Source organism: Ooceraea biroi, chromosome 13 (assembly GCF_003672135.1).
Source record: "Ooceraea biroi isolate clonal line C1 chromosome 13, Obir_v5.4, whole genome shotgun sequence".
Lineage (NCBI taxonomy): Eukaryota > Metazoa > Arthropoda > Insecta > Hymenoptera > Formicidae > Ooceraea > Ooceraea biroi.
In genome coordinates, this window is record NC_039518.1 from 1,756,151 (window position 1) to 1,768,364 (window position 12,214).

General features: G+C 40.9%; 3 protein-coding genes across 6 annotated transcripts in view; 2 read left to right on the forward strand and 1 right to left on the reverse strand.

The window, feature by feature from the left end:
• LOC105283928 overlaps positions 1-227 on the forward strand; it is an 80,087-nt gene extending 79,860 nt beyond the window's left edge. For all 4 annotated transcript variants that reach the window (XM_011347059.3, XM_011347061.3, XM_011347064.3 and 1 more), the window contains one exon: positions 59-227. In XM_011347059.3, the coding sequence (XP_011345361.1) occupies positions 59-205 (147 nt within the window). In that variant the 3' untranslated portion in view covers positions 206-227. The remainder of the gene's footprint in view (positions 1-58) is intronic.
• LOC113563301 lies at positions 192-1,214 on the forward strand. The gene has a single exon (XM_026974728.1). It carries the CDS (start codon positions 230-232, stop codon positions 1,184-1,186), a length of 957 nt encoding a protein of 318 aa, XP_026830529.1. The 5' UTR covers positions 192-229; the 3' UTR covers positions 1,187-1,214.
• Positions 1,215-6,172: 4,958 nt separating this feature from the next.
• LOC113563300 (chitinase-like protein Idgf4) lies at positions 6,173-11,291 on the reverse strand. Its single transcript, XM_026974727.1, is given in 7 exon segments — positions 6,173-6,880; positions 7,226-7,267; positions 9,669-9,831; positions 9,916-10,219; positions 10,833-11,083; positions 11,163-11,201; positions 11,204-11,291. Coding segments are annotated over 7 exon segments (1,341 nt in total). The 5' UTR covers positions 11,283-11,291; the 3' UTR covers positions 6,173-6,417.
• Between the last annotated feature and the right edge of the window lie 923 nt (positions 11,292-12,214).

Below are 12,214 nucleotides of genomic sequence, written 5' to 3' on the forward strand. Positions count from 1 at the left end.
CTTCCATCGCTCCAGCCATACACTTCAGTTTGTTTTTACACCGTGTACGCGTGCATAGATCGTAATCCAGGTGGGCGAAGAAATGGACGGCGTGGCGATGGTGAGGTGCGCAGCTGACGTGCGATCGGCCGATCACACGGGCAAGGAGGGCGACGTGCTCTACAAGGAGATTCTCTGCCCCCTCAAGTACTTGCAAGAAGTGTGACAGCAGCCTTATCATCATCAAATAATGCTTGCGGGTAATGCGGTCGTGATAAGCGAGGAGCGTCGCCGTTGCGCCGACCTGCGCGATCGCTTTGCGGCCCGTCGTCACGTCACCGAGAAGTACTACGATTGCCTACAATGTGCCGAACAGTGCCGTCACGTGGACAGCAACAATGCTGGTGGCAGCGGCGCCAGCAACAGCAACAACAACATCTACTACTACAGCTACGGTAACAATTGTCACGGTGGCAAGAGCATCAGCAACACCGTCGTCAATCGCATTCGGGGTAATCACGGTCCACCGTTGTCGCACGTGGCACTTCACCGCGGCAAAGAGGCATCGCCCATGAAGTCACCGCCACCCGACGAGGTCAGGAGAATTCGCAACCTCATGAAGAACAACCCGGGTAAGTCCCTGACGCGATATCAATCCGCCCACCTGACACCCGCCAAGAAAAGATCTTCCCTGGCAAGACCGGTGCGCATCCACGACACCTTCGTGCAGCCCAGGCGATTAATGCCCGAGGAGGAAGAAGAGGAAGAGGATGAGGACGAGGACGACGACGAGATAGACGAGAAGGATCGTCGTCAGGATCCGCAGCAGCGTCAGCAGGCAGCGTCGTGCAAGAATCCGTGGTGGTGGCAGGATCACCGAGACCGTCAGCAGCCTAACGCGTCGAACTATGCCTATCACCGGGATGCTGAGGACGGGAGCGCCGGTTGGCCTATACGGTTGCGGTTCGAGCAGATGCTCGAGCTGACATTGCCGCAAACCAAGCGCAAGAAGAAGAAGAAGAAGAAGAAAAAGCCGCCGGCGGCGGCGGCAACGACGGCGACGGCGACGGCGACGATGATGTTGATGAAGCAGCAGCAACGCAGCCGACACAATTTTAAGGACACCGAACGACTCCTCAAGGTACTCAGCATCAACAATGTGGACCAAGATAACAGATACAACGTCAAACGATGTTCCGTCATGTAAAAAGTAGAATTTAAAAAAAGGGAAAAAATGAGGAAAAGGGAGGAAAAAGCAAACAAAAACAGCGTGTGTAAGAGATCTCTTAGGGGGAGAGAAAACTGTGTAAGACTCTAACAAGTATCTGGAGCTTCGTTTGTGTTGGCCAAATGGAAAATCGCGAAAATCGGAGGCTTCGAGTGCTCGTACTTGCGTAGGTATTCCGTTCGATGCATTATGATAGCTATTGTTTTCGGCATCCTCGATACCAACAAATTAGGAATAGTTATTAACAGTAGAGTGAGTCATTATCTCGTATTGCGTAATAGTTCGTTTCACGAAACCCGAAGCGCCATTTTCCGAGAACCACCAAAGCCTCGAAGACGCGTAAAGCGCTTTAGAAACAAAGGAACTGTGTTTCCGTTTTCTGTTCTTCCACACCCTTTTCTCAGTTTATAGAGATATAGAGATCGACTCATCACCGCGTACCCAATCCGTAATTCCATTTCGAGATTCAATACATCCTTTCTTCGATTGCTTTCGTCGGATTTTGTTCGTTTGCACTTTTATAAAAAACAAAGTGGTCGACGACCCATTAAAAATAATCAGCGATGAACGATCTTGTCTCGTTATCACGGTGCATTTTGGCGTATGAAATATCGTATTACGTGGTCGTTTCGGTTCTTAAATCGAATGCACTTTACGCCCGCGCGCGCGAACGCGTAGAAGCGCACGAAGTTATGATAATTATTAATCGTTGATGTACCCGCATTCGTGCGAAAGCGAGTTAAAAAGTCGTGGGATCAAGATGAGAGAAAGTAAAGCCGATGTCATTCCACTAAACTGCCTAGGATCATCGCGGATGCAACATCGCGAGCTCCTTTCAAGTTTTTGCGCAACACAGCACTATTTCTCCGAATTATTTTTTATATCGAAAAAGCACTCCGACGCGGTATATACTGTTTTGCCGAGCGCGGGAATTCTCGACGGCAGCTTTGCAAATCGCTCGTAGTACGTGGTGAGAGAGATACGTCGGACTGACGAAAGAAATCCGTCGCGTTCGCGATGTCACGTTTAATTGTAAAAATCTCTCGAATGCGGCGAGTAGGTGTGCAGTTTTACGTTGCGATTACGCGTACCTACCACAACTGTCCAAAACCGTTCAGTTTTTATTTACGCCAATTTGTTTTCGCATTGCTCGCGTTGGTCGGAAATTGCAGCTTGCGGCTTTAACGTATTTTGCAGGAGCGTAATTTCTTTCGTTTGCTCGACTCTCTCTCTGGGTTACTTCGTTGACAATGGTCCAAAAGGGAGCGACGAGTACCCATGATGAATGTACACGCGCAGATCAAGTGCCATACAGCGTCGCAACAGCATTAAAAAAGCCTATAAAACCTAAGCATTTGAATGAACGTTCCAGTATTAAGTATATAACAAAACAAAGCGTGTGATTCTACATGTATACATAATTCGTAGCGCAATGAATCAAGACGCCTCCCTCCCGCCCTCTCTCCCTCGTCGTGTACGCAAACGTCCGCATGCATGCACCCTTTATCCTTGCGAACGAACATTGCGAGGGAAGAAAGATCGATACGCGTGGGTTCACTCAGCGACTCAAAATCACACGCCTGCGGATAAACCAATTTCGAGAATGGATTTATATAACGACTAAGAGAACATTATATACGTAGTACTTAAATATTTTTGACAGATGCGCGGTTGCGAAGAAACGACGTCGTTAATCATGCACGAGTTTCGCGCGTTGCACTCGAACCGAAAGCTGCTTCTTGACCTGGACGTGGAGGGAATTGCCGTCGAAATGCCGTAGGGTCCCAGGCAGCACACATTGGTTTCAAAACCGTTTCATAACCATTTTATTGAAACGTTTATTTAGGAGAAAAATGTCCAACGAAAAAACGTTAGGAGAAACGTTTGAGAAACCATCAGAAAAATATTGATCAATTCTATATATCAGTGCCTCAAAGATAGACAGAGTTAAGTCACATTTTTGTAAAAAACTATTTTATGAATTACTCTCTAAATTTCGTGTAGTGGAATCTCACTCTTTTGAAATATCACTTCAAGTAACAGTGATCTCAAAGTTTCAAAAGAAAAGAAGAAGAAAAGAGTATTGGATCGGTTTTCCGGATGGTTATTTATAAGGTGATGACACAAATGTTACTTGCGAGAACGTCACGTCTGACCTGGCCATCTATCGGTCGCTTGGTGAATCAGAGGTGGGAATCACACACACTTGTGTTGATTTTTGTCTCTTGTTCCATAATCGAGTACATTGAAACGTATGATGTATAAATAATTAATACTTGCAAAGTAAGTAGAAATTACTATTGGGTCGTCCGGAAAGTTCGTGCCGATTTTGAAGGAAAATTCAAAGGCAACATTTTTTTATGTCGATAAATATTTATTGACTTATGTATGCACCGTTTTGTTTCACAACCTTTGTCCATCTTTCACGTAACTGGAAGATTCCATTCTCCCAGAACTTCTTAGGTTTCTCGGCGAAAAACTCCTCAAGGTGGTTTTTTATGTCGATCAAAGAGTTGAAGTTCTTGCCGCTAAGAGAATTTTGCAAAGACCTAAATAAGTGAAAGTCTGAAGGTGCAATATCTGGTGAATACGGTGGGTGAGGTAGCACATCCCAGCCAAACTCCAACAATTTTTGTCGGGTAGTCAAAGAAACATGAGGTCTGGCATTGTCCCGATGGAACACGACGCCCTTCCTATTAGCTAATTCTGGACGTTTTTCCTGAATCGCTGTCTTTAATTCGTCCAGTTGCGAGCAGTACTTATCTGCATTTATCGTTTGGTTGTGTGGTAGGAGCTCATAATATAGGATTCCTTTCCAATCCCACCAGACACAGAGCATGACTTTTTTTGGACGAAGGCCGGCTTTCGGAGTGGTTAATGCTGGTTCATTTCGCTTACCCCAGGATCTTTTTCGTTCTACATTGTTGTAAATGATCCATTTTTCGTCACCCGTCACTAATTGCTTCAAAAATGGTACGTTTGCGTTGCGCTTGTACAGCGAGTCGCAGATGGAAATGCGATCCATTAAATTTTTTCGGCCAAATTATGCGGAACCCATACATCATAGCGACTTACGTAACCAAGCTTCACTACATGATCGTGGACAGTGGTTTTCGATATTTTCAGTATCTCTGCTAATTCACGTGTCGTGTAGCGCGGGTTATTCTCGATCAGTGTCTTGATTTGGTCATCATCAGTAGTAGAGGTCTGCCCGAGCGTTCTTGGTCTTTAAGGTTAAAATCACCAGCTCTAAACTTAGCGAACCACTTACGTACGGTTCTTTCAGCTAAAGCGCCTTCTCCGTAAACAGAACATATCGAATTTGTTGCTTGTGAGGCATTTTTGCCTTTCCGGTAATAGAAAAGCATCAAGTGTCTAAAATGTTCTTTGTTTTCTTCCATCTTCAAAAGAGTACAAAACTGACACGAATCAATTTATCTGAAACAACTTTTTTCCTACAGATGCGTTGAAATGTCACCTTTAAGCATATGTATATAAATCGTATGTTTTCAATAACATTGATATATTCAGACATGTTCCAACGCCATCTATTAAAAATCGGCACGAACTTTCCGGACGACCCAATATTTTTTTCTATATTAATTATATAATTTCAAATCAATTTAATAAAACACATTTTTCGTTTCTGTGGAAAGGTGAAAAATACGTTTTTAAAATTGAGGTCTAAAAACGGTTTCTATTTAAACCGTTTCTTAAATGGTACTTTATGTTTCTTAGACATTAGATACGTCTAAGAAACATATATTAGGCTAACATGTGCTGCCTGGGGTGCTTGTCCATTTAGTACTACAAATACTGCAAAACGTTCACATTGTAGCCTTCTTTTTATTTGAAGGAAGAAAACGGATAGAAGAAAGAAAAAAGAAGAAAAGAGTGTTACGTAGCCTAATGGACAAGAATGAAGCATGGTCATTCGGTAAAGGTTCACGGGGGTTGATGAATTTCCTTCTGCCTTCCAAAGTCGCCGTCTATTAATTTGAGGGACCTGTTTCGTTGATAACGCGCGTGAACTCACGAGTCGGCGTATAGATAGATCTTAGATCCTAGATATCAAATGGCGATTAGATGAGAAAAAGATATTGATTTTATTACATGTTACATTATTGCATACTATATTCTCACGAGTGCCCTTCCTTTGTTAATGTACCTCTATCGAGTTGTTACCTATATATAGCGTAGATGAAATAAGAGAAAAAAAGAGAGAACAAACTAAACAAAGAAAAATTAAGCTGTTCTAGTTACCACTCCCAGTATTTTGTAAGAACAAATGTATAATATTGTGACAAGTCTGATGCGATATGCGATCTACAGCATGATAGATGATTGACGGCGGTTGTGTGGATTCGCGCATCGATCAAGTGCGATGCGCCGATCGGTTGGATCGTCCGTGTGTGTGTGTGTGTGTGTCATTACGCGCATCGTTATCTTCGTTTTGAGTTCGCGTCGAATGCAAAGATAAATTCAATTCGACCAGCGCGAAAAAGGATTGCGATAATTGTGACTATCCGATATGCCGCATAATCCTCAATGTTGTTGAATATGTTGACGAGTCTAGTCTATTTAAGATGAGATGAACCTTTGCTATACACCCGTGCAAAAATGTATCGTTTGACCGAAAAAAATAGACTGCACGAAAAATATATATTATCTAAAAAAATATATATATATGTATCATATACGTGCTATTTATATACAGTTTTCCTTCTTCGTTCGTTCTTCCATGATTTATCTCTTTCAATGTAATCTGTCTCATAAATTCCTACAAACTCTTATACTCTCGCAGACGGCAATTTTACGAGTAATAACTATGAACAATATTTGACCAGTAATAATCATACAAATTAAATTCCAGTCTGTTTATTTTGCAGCTTTTGTAAGGCATATATAACGTACTATACCTATCTCTCGAAAATAATTGGAGATCATAAAAACAAACTCTTCGAATCATGAGAAAAGCAATTTTTATTAGCATATAAAACCAGTCAACGTTACAATCTCATTAAAATTCTCTCTTCAAAAAAGTTATCCTCCCGATCTTATTGAGAATCCCCGATAACGCGGGTCACGCGTATATGAATGTAATAACTTTTGTACACGAACAGTCACCCAAGGCATCTTCGCGAAACAAACAGGATTATTTTTTAATTTTAATCTCGACCATCAAAATATATTCTTCGCTTCTACGTCAGCTACAGCTTGTACTTAGCTGCCCTGATAATGGGATATTTGTCGCCGGTGCAAACTCCTCGGAAATCGTCCAACGACAAATCCACGATCGCTATACCGCCGAGGCCCTTCAACTTGACGAACGCAGCCTTATTGCCGGCGGTGTCCGGGTCCTCGTAACCCGCCCAGATCCCTTGCTCTCCCGTGTCGGCGTTGTACGACTGATACGCGTAGCTACCATACTTCTTGGATGGGTCGCCGACACGTCGCAGTCGCCCCGCCGCATGTTCAGTCAGCTTGGAGCACATCTCCGTGTAGGACAGCAAGCCCTCTTCGTTGGTGTTGGGTCCAGGACCACCCGGACCATCAGTCACGATAGGCGGCACCCCCGAGATTTGGCTATCGGCAGTCAGTTTCCACGTGCGAGCGTACGTGGGGATACCGACAACAATTTTACCGCCAGGAGTGCCATTCTCCAGCCAATATCTATGGGAAGTTTTACGGGTGTTTTATTTATATCGAAAATTAGGAAATTGTTATTAGCGTGTACACAAAAAAGAGGGGGACAGAGCGAAAATGTATTAATTTTAATACATTTTAATAGGTAAGCTTTAGGAGGAGAGAGAGAGGGGTTACAGAGGCAGCCAGAGTATGAAAAAGATAATATAAAATAAATTATAATAATATAAATAAGATATTAATATAATTTATATTATTAAGATTAATTTATAATAAGATATTAATATAAAGTAATTGCTTAATTTCATGTCTCGTGAAGACATGGGGAAGTAAGAATTAAGAATGCGCTATGGGGAAGAAGAACAGGTTTACCTTGCTGCCGAATCAATATTGTCATCCCCCACGTGTCCATAACTGCCGTAAATTTTGATTGTGTTATATACGTTAAGAATAGATATTTGTGCGAAGATATATTGGGTTGGCCAAAAAGTAATTGCGTTTTTTTTATATAAATAAAAGGCGAATTTTTCATGGGAAGCAAAAACTTTATTAAACAATGTATTGTCCATTTTGTTTGATTATCTTTTGCCATTTTTCAGGCAACTTCATGATTCCGCGCTCAAAAAAGTTCTTATCTTTTTCAGCAAAAAACAATTCCAACAACGATTTCATATCCTCATCAGCAGTAAAGGTTTTACCATTCAAGGCGTTTTGCAAAGAACGAAACAAATGGTAATCTGATGGTGCCAGGTCTGGCGAATATGGTGGATGTGGTAACACATCCCATCCAAGCTGCAACAATTTTTCACGAGTGACCAAACTTGTACGTGGTCTAGCGTTATCATGGTGAAACACAACACCTTTGCGATTCACCAATTCTCGACGTTTCTGTTCGATGGCATCATTTAATTTATCCAGTTGACGACAGTATACGTCTGAATTAATGGTTTGATTCCTTGCAAGCAGCTCAAAATGCACAGTCCCACCAGACTGACAGCATAATCTTTCTTTGGTGAATATCTGCTTTTCAAGTGCTTTCAGCAGATTCATCACGCTTGCTCCACCATCTTTTTCGTTTGACGTTGTTGTAGACGATCCATTTTTCGTCGCCTGTTATCATACGTTTCAAAAATCGATCATTTTCCTCACGTTTCGAAAGAGAATCGCAGATGTCAATACGCTTAGTGAGATGAATTTCTTTGAGCTCATGTGGTACCCAAATATCGAGCTTACTAATGTATCCAAGTCGTTTTAAATGGTTCTCAACACTCGATTTCGATATGTTAAGATTCTCAGCAATCTCTCGTGTCGTTAAACGCCAATTCGAATCGATCAGTGCCTTTATTTTGTCATCATCAATTTCGATTGGCCTTCCTGAGCGTGGTGCATCTTTCACATTAAAATCTCCAGATCGAAATTTAGTAAACCAATTTTGACACTGCCGCAGTTTTAAAGCATCTTCGCCATATATTGGGTTGGCCAAAAAGTAATTGCGTTTTTTTTTATATAAATAAAAGGCGAATGTTTCATGGGAAACAAAAACTTTATGAAACAATATATTGTCCATTTTGTTTGATTATCTTTTGCCATTTTTCAGGCAACTTCATGATTCCGCGCTCAAAAAAGTTCTTATCTTTTTCAGCAAAAAATAATTCCAACAACGATTTCATATCCTCATCAGCAGTAAAGGTTTTACCATTCAAGGCGTTTTGCAAAGAACGAAACAAATGGTAATCTGATGGTGCCAGGTCTGGCGAATATGGTGGATGTGGTAACACGTCCCATCCAAGCTGCAACAATTTTTCACGAGTGACCAAACTTGTACGTGGTCTAGCGTTATCATGGTGAAACACAACACCTTTGCGATTCACCAATTCTCGACGTTTCTGTTTGATGGCATCGTTTAATTTATCCAGTTGACGACAGTATACGTCTGAATTAATGGTTTGATTCCTTGCAAGCAGCTCAAAATACACAATACCTTTAAAGTCCCACCAGACTGACAGCGTAATCTTTCTTTGGTGAATATCTGCTTTTCAAGTGCTTTCAGCAGATTCATCACGCTTGCTCCACCATCTTTTTCGTTTGACGTTGTTGTAGACGATCCATTTTTCGTCGCCTGTTATCATACGTTTCAAAAATCGATCATTTTCCTCACGTTTCAAAAGAGAATCGCAGATGTCAATACGCTTAGTGAGATGAATTTCTTTGAGCTCATGTGGTACCCAAATATCGAGCTTACTAATGTATCCAAGTCGTTTTAAATGGTTCTCAACACTCGATTTCGATATGTTAAGATTCTCAGCAATCTCTCGTGTCGTTAAACGCCAATTCGAATCGATCAGTGCCTTTATTTTGCCATCATCAATTTCGATTGGCCTTCCTGAGCGTGGTGCATCTTTCACATTAAAATCTGCAGATCGAAATTTAGTAAACCAATTTTGACACTGCCGCAGTTTTAAAGCACCTTCGCCATATACATGACGTAACTTTTTATGAGCTTGCACAGCGTTTTTCCCTTTTCGGAAGTAACAAAACAAAATATGAGGAAAATGTTCTTTTTGATTTTCCATTTTGAAATCGACGGCAAAGAAACAATTGTTAACGAAATCGTGTACTTTCTTTTTGTAAAACAAGCTTGAACTGTGAGTTGTTAACCTACACAATGAATTTGCGGTTTAGAATAAAGTTAGTTACATTTCAAGACATGTATGTCCATCTATTGGAAAAAAACGCAATTACTTTTTGGCCAACCCAATATTACACGAGAAAAGAACGAATTAACGCGCTCATAGAAAAAAAAAGTCCGGTTTACCTTGACGCAGCGTTAACATTGTCATCCGCAACACGTCCGTAACTGCCATAAATCGGAGCCGGATAATCCGCTTCCTTCGGATTGCGGTCCGGTGTCTTCTGATCGAAAGCAAAAAGATGTACGGCTTCGATGTTCGGCGCTAATAATCTGGCGTCGTAATACACTGTCGAAAAATGGCGAGACACATAATTATTACACTTATCACCAACTATATTTATCAGTAATAAGATGTATAAGGTGCACTAACCGCTTGCGTTGACATGAGGCAGCACCGTGACAGTCAGAGACTTAAATCTCGGCCTGAGTTGCGCTTTGAGGTCACGAACCAGAATAGTGAAACCGTCGCGATGCTCTTGTTCCTTATCATCTTGGAATTTCCCATAGCCCAATCGTTTCTTGAGACCATGCCAGAAGGAGCCGAGAGTACTGCGCTGTTTCTTGACTTTGACGGGAGGGAACTGCCACGCCAGGTCAATTCCGTCGAAGTCGTAGTCATTTAGCAACCGGTTCACAGAGTTGATGAACTTCGTTCTGCCCTCCGAGGTCTCCGTCTATCAATTTTTCAAGGACTTGTTAATGAAATCGTATCCATTTCATGATTCTTCGTTAGATCAGGAATTAAAAATTATTGACGCATGAAGCGAAACTGAATGGAACGAAATCATTTTTCTGATCTCTAGATACAATTATTTAGATTTTCATCTAGATGCGATCATTGTTTTTTTATCTTTTATCTATATAATTAAAGTATGTAGCATCTTTATCTCAGATAAAAAAGATCTCAGAAGAAAAGTGATATATTTTATAAAAACATTTAAGATAATGTAATCAGTGCGCACTGAGTGCAATTTTCACAAAAAATATCGCGTATTCGAAAACACTGTTATTACATTATATATAATATCCTTATTATATGTAATATATTAATATTAAAATAATAATAATATTATAATAAAAATAGTATTAAAATATTTCTATTTTCCGTAGTTGCTTCGAGCGTACTCTTTTTATATATCCTAAATATTATTATAATTATATTATTTAAATTGTTTTAAATAATAATAATAAATCATACTCTTTATTTAATTATCTGAGATGCATGCGCATGTGTTTTGTCTAATCTGCATCCAGATTATTTCAAGTTATCTAAACGTAACTGCTCACCAATACGAGGTACTTGTGCTCCTCATCGTAAGGATCGGAGTTTCCACCGACACTCAGATAGATCTTTAGGTCGGGGAACGATCGCTTCAGCTGCGTGGCGAGTCTGTAGTAAGAGTAACCCGATCCGGTATCCAAACTCGGCGAGCCAGGGGTGATTTCAAAATTTGAATTGATATGAGCGTATCCGTAAATCAGATGAGTGCAGAGGGACAAAGCGGGTCTGGTGTCCTCGAGTTGAAATTTCGCAGGGCCTTTAAAAGTATAAGAGAGCTTATTTTGTATCTTCGATGAAAATGAACACAATATCTTTCTTGTTTTCGGTAAGTTTACCTTGCCTCTCGTAGGCGGTACTGTTCCAGTAACAGACCACTTGCTGTGCTCGAGAGGATCTACGCCGAGCGCAGCCTGGATGCACAGTATCACTAAAACGGCCGAGAGTAACGTCTTCATCCTCGCTGTCTGGAATGATAACGTGCCCGTATTATTCTCCATAATTAATCCGATCAGCCGCGTACGTATTAAATCGATTTTGCATTGCGTCACGCCGATTAGCGGACTAATACAATAACGCTTGATCCGTACTCATGGCACGGTCGAAAGTCAAAATATTATTCAAGCAAAGGAGCACCGTAGCACGATTATCCAATACACAACATAGAGACACGTAGAAAGTTAAATAATTTCTTAAAAGACAATTAATATATTCAACTATTATTCACTGCTTTCACGATTTAATCTTGAGTAGAAATTTTGTCATGCAAATGCTATTTTTATAGTTTTTGAATTTAGTTCTTCTATTTATTTAATTCAATAGTTTACATTGTTTGATTAGAATTTATCAATTTTCCAAATAATACTTTCTCCCTCTCTCTATTTGAAGTATTCTTTAGCTTCTTACCTTCGGTAACGAAAAGAACGTACTGACGCGCCGTTGCTCCTCGTCAGGGACTTTGAAACCTCGATCCGATCTTCGGTCCGAGTAGTGGGGCCTGCCGATATTACGTCAGTCCCGTGATCGCTCATAACGAGTCTCGTACCATATGGTACGTACATATACATATATGGTATATATCCTTCGTGTATATACATAATGCCAAGGTGCGTTGCGAGAATTCGTCCGATGAACGGTCGAGACACACTAAGTCTCCAACAAGGTCAAACGTTGCGAAAAGTGTCCTCGAGAGACGAACCAATGTATTTAGTTAAATATAAACCTATCAATATTCTCCGTTGGCAACCATTAACAATTATCACACATTCTCGCGCGAGAAATCAAGCGATAGCCGGAAAATTAGCTCAGGGACTCAGCTAATGTTTCTATTCCGAGAACGTGATACCCTTATTTTCTTCCTTTAATAGAATTTTTAATAAAATTGACTCAC

What these genes read in the sequence shown, in the direction of transcription:
- LOC113563301 (XM_026974728.1), top strand. Translation starts at nt 230, where the DNA reads ATGCTTGCGGGTAATGCGGTCGTGATAAGCGAGGAGCGTCGCCGTTGC.